Source organism: Castor canadensis, chromosome 11, assembly GCF_047511655.1.
Source record: "Castor canadensis chromosome 11, mCasCan1.hap1v2, whole genome shotgun sequence".
NCBI lineage: Eukaryota > Metazoa > Chordata > Mammalia > Rodentia > Castoridae > Castor > Castor canadensis.
The window spans coordinates 129,342,117-129,359,963 of NC_133396.1; the positions used below are offsets into that span (position 1 = coordinate 129,342,117).

The 17,847-nt window shown below is 38.8% G+C and overlaps 1 protein-coding gene across 1 annotated transcript in view; it reads left to right on the forward strand.

Moving 5' to 3' along the window:
- Nucleotides 1–17,847, forward strand: part of Kdm5b (lysine demethylase 5B) — a 71,335-nt gene that overhangs the window by 10,796 nt on the left and 42,692 nt on the right. The window contains exons 2-3 of the mRNA XM_074048624.1: nucleotides 15,712–15,789; nucleotides 17,198–17,320. Of these exons, the coding sequence (XP_073904725.1) occupies nucleotides 15,712–15,789; nucleotides 17,198–17,320 (201 nt within the window). The remainder of the gene's footprint in view (nucleotides 1–15,711; nucleotides 15,790–17,197; nucleotides 17,321–17,847) is intronic.

The following is a 17,847-nucleotide window of genomic DNA, read 5'->3' on the forward strand; positions in this document are numbered from 1 at the left end:
TCTCTCATCAACTCCAGAAATTAGCCTGCTTCTCTTTTTCTCTCCCCTGACAGCCTGACAGACTTTTTAAATTTACTTCTTTTTTTTGAGACAGGGTCTCCTTGTATATAACCCAAGCTGTCCCTGCACTCCTGCTTCTGCCTCCCTGGAGTGCTGGGATTACAAGTTTGCCTCATCATACCTAGCTCCTAACAGACTTTTTGAGTGTATTTCCTTTCCTCTGGCCACTCACATTCAGCTGCAGGGAAATCAGTAAGAATGGTAAGCTGCTTGTATATAATACTGTTGTTTGGGTAGGTCATTTATATGGATGCTCCTGGTTTATCAACTTCAATGACCATCTTCACATGGAGGACTATTTAGGACTCAGAGAACCCCTAACCCCTAAATTGCTCCCACCTCCCTTCAGAGTCATTTTGGAGCCCTTCCCAGAACTGACTTAGAATCTCATGTGGCTCTAAGGGTTTGAATTTTTTTTTTTTTTTTTTGGGCAGTACTGGAGTTTGAACTCAGGGCCTCATGCTTGCTAGGCAGGCACTCTGCCACTTGAGCTACTCCATCAGCTAAGAGTGTGAATTTTAAGAAGCTGCTCTGATCATTGTAAAGCCTAGCTTAGTTTTAAGAACTGACCATTAGGTAACCCTGACAGGGAATATGTGGGGCTTTCTTGCCTTTAACTTTGAAGTAATCAGAAATTGTCAGCTCTACACCAGGAAACTGGATGTTTCTTTTTATCAACCCCGTTGAATGGAGAAATGCGTGGGGTCCTTGACATTGGTTGTGGTTTCAGTTCAGTACATTTAATGATCTGTCAGTACGTGCTAGGCATTTTTAGGGCCATAGGATTTCAGAAATCCTTAAACTCTGACTTGAACTCAGTCTACTGGTGAGAAAGATCTCCAACTAGATTATAAAGCGTGATGTCTGCAAAGATTTCAATTTGTGTACAGAGTTGAAGATAACTAGGGTTAGAGGTACTAGAGGTGGGATACAGAATGAGAAGAGATGTCGGAGAGGGCTTTGTTTCACCTGAATTATGGTGGGGTTGAGGGATGCTACAAAAGTGTAGAATGAGAATTAAGGATCATGACAACCCCCAGAAACACCAACACTAAGGAAGGAAGTGAAGCTGGTTGGAGGTACCAAGAAATGTGAAAAGTCAAGGAGAAAAAAAGCAGGTTTGTTGATAGTTCTGCAGACTTTTATGATTTCGTAAATCTCAACTCTAGACACAGCTATAAAACTCTTCCATTTTTGGAAGATAATGAGATAGGGTCTCATTATGTAGTCAAGGCTGGCCTTGAACTATCGATCCTCCAGCCTCAGCCTCCCCAGTGCTAGGATTACAGATGTGTACCATCAATGCCCAGCTGAGCTCTTCTTTTTAAAACCTGGAAACTAGATAATTGCAGTTTTATTAGCAACCATTGATACCAGGCAGCCATTCTAGTGATGGCCAATTTATCTGGCTGCAGCATCCTTATATTTAGGCTAAAGTGAGGTGTCTTTCAGATCAAATTTATTTTGAACAGAGAAATAAATGTAAAAGAAAATAGCTGAATATACTTACAGTACTGCAGTAACACAACATGGTCTGAGATGTTGTGGGATAAGTTCAGGGTATTTGGAGTTAAAGACCTACTTACCATCGTAATTTTTCAAACAGATCTAGGTGGGTATGGGGGGAAGCACACATATGTAATCTCAGCACTTGAGAGGCTGAGGCAGGAGGACTGAGAGCTTGAGAGCCCCTGGGGCCTGTCTCAAAAAAAGAAAGAAAACCAAAACAAAACAGGAACTCTAGCCTCGAAGCTTACTTAGTATGTTAACTGTGTTCCTACTTCTGTAGAGTCTCAGGTAATAATAAGTAATAAAAATTTACTTCCATTGTTCTGGAGGCCGGCAAATCTAAGACCCAGGCTCTGTGGTAGGTTTCATGTCTGGTCAGAGCTGGGTCTGTGCTTCTAAGATAAGGATACCTTGTGTGCGGTGTCTTCCTTTGGAAGAATAAGAGGGACTAGGCTAGTTCCTTCTAGCTCTTCTATAATCCTATTGATGAGCTCCACTGCTTGATACTGTTAATTAGAGATTAAGTTTCAACACGAGGGGCACAGACATTGAAACCACAGCAGTCAGGACTATAATAATTCAATATATATATTGAATAGACTAGCAAGCCTGCCTTGTGTAAATGTCAAATGATGAGCAGGGTCAACTGAGCAATTTCCTAGCCAATTTCAGTTCAGGTTCAAGTTCAGTGTTTTACTCAGATATGGCTATTAGGAGTCACACTCACACATTCTATCTAAAATTATTTCCACTTTTGGTGTTAAGTTTTACAGTTAATGTAACTTAATTGTAGTAGAGCTAAGTATCTAAGTACATCTAGTGAAACATGGGTTATTGGTTATCTTTTTTTTTTTTTTTTTTGGTGGCACTGGGGTTTGAACTCAGCACCTCATTCTTGCTAGACAGGCACCCTTCCAGTTGAGCCACTCCATTTATTCATTTATTTATGTATTTATTTATTTTAAAAATACATGTCTAAATGTGTCTAGATGAGACAGAAAACAGACTTTTGCAATGTTTTAGTATCTTTGATGGGGCTCAGGCTGATTTTTCTTTTTGAGAGAGGGTCTCACTATGTAGCCCACATGGCCTCAAACTCTGCTCCTTGGGAGTGCAGGGATTATAGGCATGTACTGCCACACCTGGTTCAGACTGATTTTTAGTCTCCCTACTCTCCCTTTCCTGATCCTGACTTTGAATCTCCAGGAGTGATGAGTTTGTAAAGGACCAAAGTCAGAGCATGTGTTTACAGTCTAATCAGGCCTTAATGATAGGGTGTGGGATGTTTAACTTTCCCTGCCCTGGTGCCCACGTAGGTTTGGGTGTTGCTTAGGGAAGGCTGAGGGGGCAGAGTCCAACCTGTTTCCTAAACCATTTACCCCTTAAAAACAAATAATTTTTGGAGTCTTTTTTTTTTTTTTTTTTTAACCATTACAGCTTGGGTTTTCTGCCAAACATTGTTTTTCTTTCACTGGGACTCTAGGTACAGGGGAATCAAAGCTACTTATTAAATAACTTCTTTGGGAGAAGAGTTACTGACATTATAGCTGGTTGATCACAATATAACTTGGCCTAGGCATGCTGAAGGAATAAGTGCACTGGTTATAATTGCATTGGGGAAGAAGGACCTGAAATTTCTGGTTCTGGTTCCATTCAATGACTCATGTCTCATGGTCTTTTGGTGACCTAAAAAATAATGCTTTCGTGTAACTTGTCATGGTTAGCCCACATCATGGTCCCAGTCCATTTGGATAGAAGATGATTTGTTCTAGGGATTTAGTTAGCTTTCTTAGAATCCTTGAAAAGGGTGTTTCCACAACTGGCCTGCTAAGACTTTGAGGTTATGCCAAAACATGAATCACTTCAGTAGGTAGCTTTGGTAGAATTCTGCTAGGGAAATTTTTGGAGAGTAATATGGTCTGCATGTGGTGTATTTACCTCCCTCACTGTATTGTTTATAAACAACGTGATACTTTACTAGTTCTATAAATTAGCCTGGCAGGAAACTGTAAGTCCTTGAGGTCTGGGAAGCAAGATCTGTGAGAGGGCCATTTATATTTCCTTCCGGTTTTGACAACAATAGATTTAAGGCATTCAGAGGAACTACAAATATAGATCATTATTGCCACACACACACACAATTTTTTTTGGTGATACCGGGAATTGGACCCAGGGCCTTGTACATGCTAGAGCTCAACCTCATTGCCAAGTTTTCTTTAAAATGGCGAAAAATGCAGGCATGGCGACTCAGCCTGTGCTCCTAACTACTCAGGAGTCAGAGATTGACGTTTGAGGCCAGCCTGTGCAAAACGTTCACGAGACCCTGTCTCAGCCAATGGCTGCGTGCTGTTGTGCGGGCCTCTCATGCCCAGCTACTTAAAGCTGACCCTGCATAAAGTGAGACCCTATCTCAGAAATAACCAAAGCAGAACTGGCTGGGGTATGGTTCCAGTGACAGAGTGCCTGTCGGCACTGGAGTCCCTGAGTTCAACACCTGGTACTGCCAAAAGGAAAAAGGAAAAAGGAATTTGAGACTAGTGCTTAAAAAACACCATGGCTTGCCTTTTATTACCACTTTATTTAACTTTGCTAATAAATAATCCATAAAAACAGTGCTTTGCCTTTTCAAATATTTAACATTCAGAAACTGAAATATTCTTAGAAACAATTTCTTTAAAACTGATAGTTTTCTGGACATGGTGGTACATACCTGTAATCAGAAAGCTGAGGTAGGAGGATCACCAAGTTGAGGCCTGCCTGGCTGCATAGTGAGACCCTGTCTCAACACCTCCCTAACCAAAAAAAAAAAGTTGTTAGTGGATGAAAAAAAGAAGGGGCTACTTTTTTTTGGTGGGACTGGGGCTTGAATTCAGGGCTTCATGCTTGCAAAGTAGGTGCTCTTTTGCTTTTGCTCTGGTTATTTTGAGACGAGGGGGTCTTATAAACATTTTATCTAGGCTGGCCTCAAACTGTGATCCTCCCAATCTCAACTTCCCAAGTGGCTAGGATTATAGGTGTGAGCCATTGGCCTGGCAAAATGGCTGCTTTTTAAATCTAAATGGATAGTTCTTTGAGGAATAGACTTGATGGAGTGATCTGTTAGGATATTCAGCAGGACTAGATAATAGTGTTGGCCTAGCACCCTTGAAAGGTTCCCGTGAAATTTATCCCTTTCAACTAAATATCTGTTTGAGGCCAGATTTTTGCATATACGTTTTTGAGAAGGCAGTATTGGGATTTGAACTCAGAGCCTTACCTTTGCTTGGCAGGCACGCTACCACTTGAGCAACACTCAGCCCTTGTTTGTTTGTTTGCTTTTTGAGACAGGGCTTAGCAATGTAGCTAGCTGGTCTCAAACTTGAGACCCTCTTCTACCGTAGCCTCCTGAGTGTCTTCATATACTTTTAACACAAAGAACATACCGCAACTGATTGAGAAGAAATGAAAAACTACCATACTCCTGTTAAGCTTAGATGTTAAAGAGATGTGCAGAATATTTGTAAAATAAAACAATTCATTAAACATTAAAGAGGTCAAGTAATTTTAAAATGTCTTTTAATTTCTAATGTGATGAAAATAAGTAGATTTAACCCACATAAACTAATGCTCTTTGAGGTCTACAATTTTAAGAGTTAAAGGGGGTCTTAAAACCTGAAATTTGAGTTGTTGCTGCTGTTAACAGGGAAGTGGGAATAAATCTAGATCTATGGAAAGTGGTTTCTTTCTGTCTCTCTGTTTTCCTCTGCTCATCCTTTGGCTATGACCAAGCCAATAGAGGATTCAATAAAAACTTCAACCATTCTTCACCTATCTTTTGCTTCTGTGAAATAAAATAATTGTTTTACCTTATTTCAGACAGTATCCCCATATAACCAACAGCTGAAATATTGAAGGTGGTGGCTTTTGTGGTCATTTTGTTATTTTTGTAGTTTGAGGCCCTGAGTTCAAAGCCCAGTACCACACACAAAAGAAAATTCATACTAAGCACATATGTTTTGCCTTTTTGTTGTGTGTGTAAGCTGTTGAAGTCAGAAGAGTTTGGTAAGTTAAAACAAAAACTGATTTAAATGATCTTTAGGACAGTTTTAGATTTACAGAAAAATTGATGAACCAGTCCAGAGAGTTCCCATATAGCCTGTCATCACCTGGTTTCTCCTGTTATTAACTTCTTACATTAGTGACACATTTTTTATAAATAATGGACTAATATGATAGGCCAATATCCATAATTTATTCTCTTCCCATGGTTTTTCCCTAGTGTCTCTTTTGAGTTCAGGATCCCATCCAGGATACCACATTGCATGTAGTTGTCTTGTCTCTGTGCTGTGGCACTTTCACCGATTTTCCTAGTTTTTTATGACAGTGACAGTTTGGAGGAGACAATCAGGTAATTATAGGATTTTCCTTTATTGGAATTTGTCTTATTATTATTTTTTCCAGTACTGGGGTTTGAAATCAGGGCATACACCTTGAGCCACTCCACCAGCCTTTTTTTGTGATGTATTTTTTTGGGCTAGGGTCTTTCGGAATTATTTGCCCAGGCTGGCTTGGGCTGGCTTTGAACTGCGATCGGCCTGATCTCTGCCTCCTGAGTAGCTAGGTGTGAGCCACTGGCCCCCAGCTCTTTTTTTTTTTTTTTTTAAAGGAACATCTTATTCTTACAGTCTTTTCTGTTGATTTTGGAAGGTTTTGAAAGATTAAAACTGGGAGTTTTTGTGTCACTAAGGAAAACCTTATGTAACAGTATGAACATTTCTTCTTCTTTCTTCCTTCTTTCCTCTTCCACTTCTTGGGTGGTACTGGAGTTTCAAACTATGGCTTCATGCTTGTGAGGAAGGCTCTGTTGCTTGAACCATACCTTCAGTCCTCAAAATTAGCATTTCTAATTAGAATTTTTACTTGTTTAATAGCAGTTATTAAACTATCCATTGTTGCTGTTTTATGAAGGAAGATGGAATTTTAAATACCTCCAGAAAACCGTTTTCACACAGATATTCAGCTGGCATCTGTGGACTTAGAATAAAACATAATTTTTCCCCTATTATTCAAATAAGATTTACTGCAACTTTTGTAGAACTTTTTTTTTTTTTTTTGTTACGTTTCATAGGAAACTTTGTAAAGCCCCCAAGGAAAAATATCCTTGGTTTAAGGTACAGCTGGTTTTGTTTCTTCTTTGGAAAAAGGTGAGATGTATTCTTTGGACAAAATGAAGGCGAAGAGTGGAAAAGCAGAATTTAAGGTTGTTTTGGGTGATGGTTGGGGAATTCTGGGACTCAGGTCTTCCAGCATCAAATATCTAGTGCTTGTTTTTTAGTTTACTTGGTCTTGGCACAAGCTACATAACAAATGTTTCAGCCCAGTAAGGGATTACACATTGATTAAACTAAGTGATAACTAACATGACATGTCAAGAATGCAATTTAAAGACAGGCAATTCACAGGTCTCAAATGGCCCAGCAGCCCTTCAGACAAACAGTCTGAGTCCTAGCCCATTGCTGGGGTCACCTCCCTGGAGATCAGTCTTACCTCATTCCCACTGGTGGTGCCATAGCTACCAAGGAATCGTGAAAGTCAACACAGCACCGTCTAAGCAGATCTGCCACCCCAGATGTCATTAATGCTACCCTTTGCCAAGCATTCTACCCTTTGAGCTAAAGCCTCCCCTCCTTTTTGTTTTTATTTTTGCTTTTGAGATAGGATCTAATTTTGCCTGGAATGGCCTCAAACTCATACTCTTTTTTCTTCCACCTCCCTGTTATTGGGATATATAAAATGTGACCGTTGAATATGAAGCTAAAACTAAGACAGCCATCTAGTAAGTATGGGTGTTTGTTTGTAATACTGAATTATGTTGGAAAGAAAAGGAAATAATGTAAGTGGCCAAAAGTAAAAACTTTTAGTGTCCATTTTGTGAAATACCAAATTTCACAGTATAATAAATAAAAGACTAATTTTTTATTTGTTTACATTTATGAAGAGAAGCTGATGGAGTGGCTCTAATGGTAGAGCACCTGCCTAGCAAGTGTGAGTCCCTGAGTTCAAGCCTCAGTACCACAAAAAGAAAAAAATTGTGAAAGGAAACATTTTTTTTTAAATAAGAGTAGAAGGATGTGTACCAAAATGTAGCAAGGTTTTCTCTGAGATTGTGGCTAATTTAAAAAAGTATATTTCCTAAATTCAGTAGTAAGCATTACTTTTGTATTAGGAGAGATTATTTTAAACCTGTTGCTTAGCTTTTGCCCCAGTAAGAGAACAGGCATGCAGGAAGTTTTGTGTAGTGGACACGCAGGAAATGACATGCACAGTGTAAAACACTGCCTTCATGGAAGCCTACATAGACTTGCTGGCTAAAGTGTTATCTTTAGTGGAGTAGAAGGTGAGTGCATTGCCATTCCTGTAGCTCTGCTCTCAGCAGACCCATTGTTGTCCACCAGTACCTTGAATGGTCTTAGAAGAAGCTTTGAAAGCACAGGAGTCTGATGGTGTGTTCTACTTTAAAAGGCAAGGTTGCATTAAGCCTCCTGCAACATTTATTCCCCTCTCCCCCCTCCAGTGCTGGGGATTAAACCCAGGGCCTGAATGCATCCTAAGGCAAGCCCTCTACCACTAAACTATGTCTCTAGCTCATTTTTAGACCACTTAAGTAAAATAAATGTCAGGTACCTGTTTTAAGGGCTTTTCCTATATTATTTTACTTAAGTTTCACAGTTACCCCCTCCTTTTTTTTTTTTAACATATAGGAGGTCAGTCTAGTCCAAAGCCACACAGTGGAGGCTGAATTTGAACCCAGACAATATGACTAGAGAACCTATGTATCCTCTGTAGCAGTGCAAAGCTAAAAGTAAATGCCATTATTGGGCTTTGAAGAAGAGCATTGGAGAAATAACAGGGAGGCAATGCAGAGGAGCCCTTTAACTTGTGTTAAAATTGCTATGATGAAAAGTCCTTGGTGACAGTTAGATGCCAACTGAGTTTGACCAGAAATGTAGGCCCTTAAAAGTAAAGTTTAGAGAGTTAATGCTTTTTGAATATCAAGGTTGCAATAACTTTTTTTTTTTGGCAAAGGAAAATTAAATTTCAGTGGTTGAAACTTAATGTAATGATGGCTGGGTGTGGTAAATGCACACCTGCAATCTCAACTACTCAGGAGGCTTGAGGTTCAAGCAAAAGCATAAGACCCTATCTGAAAAGCAAACTAAAAGCAAAAGGACTGGTGGCATGGCTCAAATGATAGAGGGCTTGCCTAGCAAGCTCAAGGTCCTGAGATCAATCCTCTCCACTGCCAAAAGAACAAAAACAACAAACAAGCATCAACAAGAAGAAAAGTACAGGGGGTGTGGTGGCTCACTCCGGTAGTCCCGGCTACTTGGGAAGTGGAGATGCAGAGAATTGACCAGCTGGGACAAAACATTAAGAAGACCCCTCTCAACAAGAGAGCCAGGCCCTGCCGGGGGAGGGGTGTTGTACATATGTACGTACACACGAAGATGATACCTGGTGAAACTACTCCAGGAATTGGGGTGGGGTAAAGGAGAATGGTGGAGGGGGTGAATGGGGGTGAATTCAAGTACGATACACTTGATATATTGTAAGAACTTTCATTAACTGCCACAATGTACCCCCACCCAACACAACAATAAAAAAAATGGGAAAAAAATAATAAAAAGACAACATTTAAAAAAAAAAAAAAAGCCAAGTGTGATGGTACATATTTCTGATACCAGGAAGGAAGATCAAGATCTGAGCAGAAACACAAGACCTTACTTGAAAAATCAACTAAAGCAAAAAAGGACTGCAGGCATGGCTCAAGTGGTAGAGTGCCTGCTTAGCAAACTCAATGCCCTGAGTTCAAACCCCAGTACAGCCAAAAGCAACAAAATACATCCCCCCCCGAAAAAACTTGATATAATGATACATTTACTTTCCTATTTCAGTAAAAACCTTTATATTTGTAGTCTTGATTCTCACTGTAATCCTAAAAGGAAATTTTCACAGTTTTCAGATGGAGAAATGAGACCATTTAAAATGGTGGTAAAGAACCAAAACTCAAACTCTGGCTTTCTAACTTTGAATGCATCTCTTCCTGTCCTACACTACATAGCCTCTGAGTGGCATTCTTAGGAAGAAGCGTCTTGCCCAATATCATGCCTTAGGTACATGCAGGGAGAAGAGGTCGAATCAGAGAGGAGTTAGGGCAATGACACAAAGTTAAAGAGGAGATAGGTTTTTATGATGCCCAGACATTCAGGGTTTATGTTTAAGGTTACAGACCCCCTGGTGACCGTGGTGAAAGCTGTGGCCCATCCCAGAAAAATCTACACTTAATTCTACATACAATTTAAGTAAAAAAAAAAACCTTCCAGATTTAAGTACTTTATTCTAAAGGGCTCACTGAAGGTGGGCGATCTTAAATAGCCTTAGAACAAGTGGGTGGCTAATTAAAGCTGGTTGGTGCTCATCCTACCCTGAGGAAGGAAGATGCAAGGGAAGAGTAAGCATCATTGTATCTGATTCCTTTTATTTCTGTTTGGAAGACACTGAATGCAGCTCTTCCAGAAGGGAATCAGTTGGCCTCTGTCGGGTTCATAAGCAGTAACTGCTGTCCTCTGTGAGAAGGGTGTATAGGCCTTCTGATGTCCCAGGTTATACCTTTTGCATTTGCATTTGTGCGTGCACTCTAAGGACATAGTCCTGACCTGAAGCCATTGAAGGGATGAGAAAGTGGTCTTTTAAATTGGGTTTCATGTATATGTCTCTCAAATCCTTACTAAGGGGATAAGTCTCGTCATCCCCAACTGAAAGATTTGCCAACTTGGCTTCATGTGCTCACGAAGACATATTCCTTTGTTGGGATTCTTAAAATTTTGCATTGAGGTTTCGTGTTAATTTTGATAACCTATAAACTGTAAGAACGTGGATTTAGAAAGCTGTTGTTACCTCTGCTGGCGCTGGGTGGAAATCCTGAGTGCATTTACTCTGATGACTGGTTTCATAGAATGCATGAAGTTAGAAAATGCTTTGGTTCTTAGTTAATGTTAATTCTTTGTAAACTAACAAGAATGTGCTTTTGACACTGATTTTTAATTGGTTTGTCTGTGGGGGGGTCAGAACTAACTTGTATAGCTTCTGTGGAGAGTGTGTTCTCATTTGCTAGTTGTCAGATCTCCAAATGATATGACAGCTTCTCTGTAATTAGAAGGATTAAGAACTGCTCTAATATCTCCAATGTGTGGACGCTAACAGCATCTGCACAGGGATTTCCAGTCTTTGACAGCTGTGCTCGAGCTGCTTGATTTTGTCTTTTAAACATTCCAGGGGCTTGGTGTGGCTCAAGTGGTAGAGTGCCTGCTTGGCAAGCGCAAGGTCCTGAGTTCAAACCCCAGTACCAAAAACAAAAACAAAAGCAAACATTTCAGTTAAATATGCAGAAGTTGTTGCGAAGTGAGTGCCAAGCCTGAAGAAAATGTTTATCTGATGTTTCTCAGGCCTCTGAGGATTTTGAAGCCTCAACTTCCTCTTTAATTGCCTTCCCTAGGAATACATTTTTGAGTGCTATTGAAAATAATCGAGCTGCTTTTTTTTTTTTTCTTATTGTGGTATTGGGGTTTGAACTCTGGTTCTCTTGCTTATCAAGCTGGTGCTCTACCACTTGAGCCATAAACCCAGGCCTCTTTGCTGGAATGTTCAGCTATTGGTTAAGATGGGGTCTTGTAAACTTCTTGCCCAAGCTGGCTTCAAACTGTGATCCTCTTGCCCTCTGTCTCCTGAGTAGACAGGTTTAGAAATGTGAGCTACAGTGCCAGGTTGTTTTTTTGTTGTTGTTGAGACAGGGTCTTGTTATGTAGCCCAGGCTGACCTTGAACTTGAGATCCTCTTCCTTCACCTTCTAAGTGCTAGAATTACACACATGGGCAGTCATACTCAGCAAGCTTTTAAATAATGTAATTCTTATATCTTTTATTTTGAAAGGGTTAAAATAAAACCATTTTAAGTTTCAAAGCAGAGGAATTAAATAACAGAATTTGTATAGAACTGCTTATAATCTGTTAATTCTTACTACTTTTAGTTGGAATGGAAATGCAGTTTTCCTGGGAGAAAAATAATTTATGATTCATGTTATTGATAGGGGCCATAAGTTTTACTTTTGGTTAGATTACATGGTATTTGTTTTAGATACTTAGGTGTCAAATCAAAATGTTTTCACAATGTTTCTGTTTCCTTTTTTGTGTGTGTGGTATTGGGGTTTGAATTTAGGACATTCTAGGCAAACCCTCTACTGCTTGAGCCATACTTTAGCCTAGTTTGCCATAGCTTATTTTTCATGTCGGGTCTTGTGATTGTTGCTTAGGCTGCTCTTAGACTACTGCCTATGCCTCCTGTGTAGCTGGGATTACAGACGTGCCCCGCCACACCCAGTCCACAGTGCTTCTAAGTGGAAATTTTGTTCATTCAGCTACTCAGAGGATTATTTTTTTTATTTAAAAGTTTTTAATTTTTGGAACCTTTTTATTATGGTTTGTCTTCTTAATGGCTTTCCCACCCTCTTACTCAAAATTCACAACACAAGGAAGCCAGACTTTGCACAGGAGGTTTTAGTTCCTATAATAGTGAGCATCCAAATGGTATATAATTCTTTTATTGGGAGTAGTTTTGCAGCCAACAATGAAAGTCTCCAAACAGAATGGCATTTATCTCTTTTTTTTCCTAATTTTTCTTTTTGGCGGTACTGAGGTTTGAACTCGGCCTTATGCTTGCTAGGCAGGCGCTGTACCACTTGAGCCATTCTACCAACACATTTATCTCTTTTTTGCTCATTCTTTGTAACCAGAAGAGGAAACAAACTTTTCAATAATCTGTATTCATGAAAAATGATCTGAAGCTATTTCTTTAATTTTCAAATATAATACCTATAGTGTAAGCTTCTTAAAGTGACAGATTTCTATTGCTTTCCTTTTGATGTGTCTTAGGATTCATTTATTTTTGAAGGTTCAAGCTAAATAAGCATAAATTATGTATATATGTAAGCAAGATACAAACTCACTTTTTGAAATTTTTATAGGCTTTTGAGAACATGAAATTTCTGTATCATTGTGTTTTGGAATTAAAAGGCACATTAGCTGATCAATCAGGAAAGTGCTTCTTGGCCTTTCTAAGGTCACCTGTAGAATCTGGTCAACCAGGGAACAACGTATTACCTTTAAATGTTTCATTTTGTGGTTCTGGGAATTTGAACCCAGGGCCTTGAGCTTGCTGGGCAAGGACTACCTACCACTTGAGCCATGCCCCCAGTTCTTTGGCTTTTAGTTTGTTTTTCATATAGTGTCTTACTAACTTTTCCTGAGCTGACCTTCCACTCCATCCGCTCTGCCTTCTGAGTAGCTGGGATAGCAGGCCCAACTCTTTTCAATGTTTATGATCTAACCTTTGACTCAGATCAGTTCATTTCTAAAAACCAGCAATTTTTATGAAGTATGAAAAAGCCAAGCTCTGAACAATACCGAGTTCCTGTTAACTACCCCTAGCTTATGAAGAAGCAATGTGATTTCTGTACCTACATGGTGTTCAGAACAATTAGGCTTTCATCTTTTTTGACCTACTCGTGAGGTGTTTTTTTTTTTTTTTTTAAGACAGAGTCTCGCTGTTCAAGGCTCAGTTCTGTTCTACCACTAAGCTACATTCCCACTCCTTTCAATATTTTTTATTTTGAGACAGTCTTGCTAAGTTGCTCAGGCTGGCCTGAAACTCGTAATCCTCCTACCTCAACTTCTCTAGTAACTGGGATTGCAGGAGAAGTGTACAGTGATAAATTCTAATAGTATAGACTGAAAAATGTAAAAAGTCTTTTTATGAGGCACAGCATACTTGTAATCCCAGTACTCAAAATGCTGAAGCTGGAGGATCACTAGATCAAAGCCAGCCTGGGCTACATAGAGAAGACCCTATCTTTAAAAAAAAGAAAAAGGAAAAAAAAAAAAAAAACCCTGAAATAAATAAATAAATGCCTCTTTCCTCTTCTGTATTTTGATAGTGCTTAAAATTGATATATGAAGTCATTAATAGAATTTCACTGTTTTTTGTTTTTGGTGGCACTGGGGTTTGAACTTAGGGCCTCACACTTGCTAGACAGGTACTGTTACTGCTTGAGCCACCCTGCCAGCCGTTTTTTGTGATGGGTTATTTGAAATAGGATCTCACAAACTATTTGCCTGGGGCATTTGCCCGGAGCTAGCTTCTACTGCATCTTTCTGATCTCAGCCTCCCAAGTAGCTAGGATTACAGCATGAGCCATGGCGCCCAGCTTTATTTTGTTTTTATACTCATTGACTCTTGGATACATTTTCATACATAGGACATGCAACTTTATGGTACTATTATTTATAAATGTACTTACAATTTATTTCCCACTGATGGTTAGTAGGCTTTAAGTTGAACTGATTCTGCAGTGAATTTCCTTCTGCCTATATATAGCTCTGGGTTGTGACGGTAATAAATACTTGTAGTGTAGTATAAATTTACACGGAACTGCTGGGTTAGTGGCCGTGGGCTTCCGTACTGCCCTCTAAAACTCTTAGCTCTTCACATATTCCCAGTATTGGTGGTGTGTATAGTTTGAATCTTTGCTAAGATAAATTGAAGACACTGAGTTTCTATTTCATGAATTCCCATCTTTTTGATTGCCCATTTTCCCTGGCTAACTGTTACAATTTGCCGCTTTTTCTATAAGCTTATTAGTTTTCTTCCTTCATTTCTTCCTGTTTCCAACTCGAGGTCTACCTCCCTCAGGAGTGTGCCACCACACCCTGCTCTAAGTTGTGATTTTTGTCATTTTTTTGTGATACTGGAGCTTGAACTCCGAGCCTTGCAGTTGCTGGGCAGGCGCTCTACTACCTGAGCCATGCCCCACTCATCTTTCTTCCTGCCTGAGTCCTCCCTCAACCCCAGGGCTCTGAGCATCCTAAGCACATGCTCTACTGTTCAGGCTCACTTGTGGCCTTTCCTGATTGATTGAGAGGAGCTCTTTAGAAATGTAGCACATTTATAATCCTATCTTCCTAATTTCATGCATATATTTTGTTAACATCTAGCTTAATTATTTTTTTCAGAATAATTTTCTTAGTGAAATTGGGTTATGTTAACATTCTCATAATCTGAGATTCTATATTATTTAATAAATTATTTAACATATATCAGATTGTACTTAAAATGGGTAAGGAAGCGAAATCAACTGAATCTTATGCCAACAAGTAGAACTCTGTACTTCAGCATAATTCTGTTTGCTGTTTTCATTGCATTAAATGCTAAGATCTATGCAGTGTAAAATTTGCCATTTTGTACAGTTTTAAGCAGCACTGAATACCTTCATATTGTTATACAACCATGATCACTATCCATCTCCAAATCTTTTCATTATCCCAGCTGAAACTCATGAAAACATCATTATTTTTGTGTTTTCAACTATGTCCTTATTGTGGACATTTAAGCTGTTTCCATACAGTTACATATAATTTCCCCCACATTTAGGTAAAAATTCATACATTTTTCTTCTTATTTGACTATTTTTTCATGAAAGCAGTTCTTCCATGATAGTGGGATTCTCTAAAGAACAGAATAATTTTAAAATTGGTTTTGGGACTGGGAGTATGGCTCAGTGGTAGAATGCTTGCCTTGAGTTCAAACCTACAACCACACAAAAGAAAAAAGACTTTGGCCATCAGCTCTCCTACCTCTACTGAAGAACTTCTCCTCAACTTGAGAATGAAAGCTATGACTAGAAGGTTAAGTATATTAAAAATATTTTATAGGTAATTCGACATTAGGATAGCTATTTTATGGAGAGATACTTCTGTGATAATAGAGAAGTCAAAGTCTCTTTGCCTAAATCGGTAACTTTTCAGTGGAAGATCAGACTTGGTGACATTGTCAGGCCAGGTGCCGGGAGGGGTATGTGCAGGACGGATCATTCATTTGGAAAAGGGGATTCATACATATTCTGCTGTTCTGGTGGAAAACAAGTTGAAAAACTACCTGTTTGTGTTAAATATTTTTGACTGGTTACGGTTTATATGTACTTGGCTTTAATTTTAAAATAACTGAGTGTCAGATAACTATAAATCTTCTAATAAGAGCTCTGCTCTCTTCCAGGACTGGCAGCCACCATTCGCATGTGATGTTGATAAACTTCATTTCACCCCACGTATCCAGAGGCTGAATGAATTGGAGGTAATGTCCTCGCTGGTGTTGTGGCTGCCTGTGTTCCAGGGGGTCTTCTTTGAAGAAACTTTGTCACCAATCTGATGGCTTAGTGATATGGAACGGCTGATAACTGATAAAAAATTTCAGTGAAAACACTAATTTTGTCAGTTATTATTTTTTACCTATTAATTAATGTATATAAACCATTCTACATCTAGATGATAATCACCAGAACTTAGGTTTTGAAAAAAATCTTCTTTGAGAACCATACAATAGAAAAGATTCTGCAGTCCTAATTTTCTTCCAAGTGCATAAATTAGATTTTAATAACACACTTTAGTTTTCCAAGGAAGAAGGAGGCATACAGGGGATTCTCCAGAGAATGGATGTTTCTTCAGTTCCTATGCAACAGAGGGCTTAAAATGCAGGGTTGATAAGACTTGGGGTGTTGATAACATAGAGACAAGTTGTTTACCTTAGTGTTTTGCAAATCATATTTTATCCTTTACATTGTATCAAACATTTTTTTTAACTTAAATAGACTACATACCCAATGGAATTCTGTAGTCATTGATGGTGGGTATTTAATATATATATTTTTAAGGATTTCAATACATTTTTAAATTTCAAGTTTACCTTGAAAATAGTAGATATGTGCTAACTTGAGATCTTAGAGTATAGTTGGGAATATCTGAACATTGATCTCAATTTTTCTCTGGTGTGCAAGATAAAAATTTCCCAAACTGCCTGACTTACATTTTGTAAGGAAGGGGAAGAAAAATGACCTGTAGAGGACAGTAATAATTTGTTAAAGCAATAGCATTTAAGAATGTTCCCCTGGTTTTCTTTTACTTTAAATTACCATATCAGGGCTTATTAAAATTCATGTGGAAATACCATTATAAATCTGTTTTTTGGTTTGTATTTGAGGAAGTGAGAAAATTGCAGAAAATGGACTTTTAAAATATCTAATTTTAAAAAGACCGTATCGAAGCTTACCTGTCATGTGATCAATCTTAAGCAGTAACATGAAATTGTGCTTCTGGTACCTCTTAACTGAAGCACCATTCAGAGTGACTACTTATGTTATGGGAGGGCTTACTGAGTGTTTTAACTCCTTACCTGGTATGTGGTAGAGGCTGATTTAATGTTTTGTTAATGTATTCAACCAGCTTTATTTTATATATTTTTGGCTGATTCTTATTGAATTCAGAAAGTAGTTTTATACTTGACTATTTGAAGAACGAAGATGCCACATGAGCAGGTAATAGGCAGGAATTTTAAAATAATCTGGGTAAATGCCAGGTGCAGTGGCGTACTGCTCAGGTCCCAGCTACTTGAGAGACTGAGATGGGAGGACTGCTTGCACCTGGATAACCTGGGCAACACAGTGAGACCCTGTCACAAAGAAAAAATTCATTTCTTTGTCATGTAGGCTCAAACACGTGTAAAACTGAATTTCCTGGACCAGATTGCAAAGTACTGGGAGTTACAGGGAAGCACTTTGAAAATCCCACATGTGGAGAGGAAGATCTTGGACTTGTTTCAGCTAAATAAGGTAAGGTGAATGGCCATCATACTTGCGGTCTTCTTTACTTTAAAGAGAAACTTACTGTTGAGTTATGTAAAATGAGATTTCCAACTCAGTTGAGTAATGAGGAGCAGGCTCTGCCTGTCCAGTCTGGAAGCCTTATTTTACAGATTAATTTTTCTACTATCTGTTTTTGTCATTTTAAAACTTCACAATAATTCTGTAAGCCATTCCTTTCTATTTTAATACAGAAAAGGAAGGAAACTGAGGCTCAAGGAGGTTTTTGTAAATTGACCATGGTGAAAAGACTGAGTCATATTCGATTCCAGGTTCCACCTAATTCTAAAGTCTGCATTCTGTCTACCAAATATGATGGTGTGCTTTGCTACACCTTTGTTTATGGAGATCTTAAGGGTCACAGAGTAGGACCAAGTACTTGGGCCCTTTCTTTATAGAGGTTTAATTGTTAATATAGTTTTTCTAATGACTTCTTTGAGGAAATGATAAGAGGGACAAAGGGTTTATGGACCATGCTGTCAAAAAGATGGTTTGAT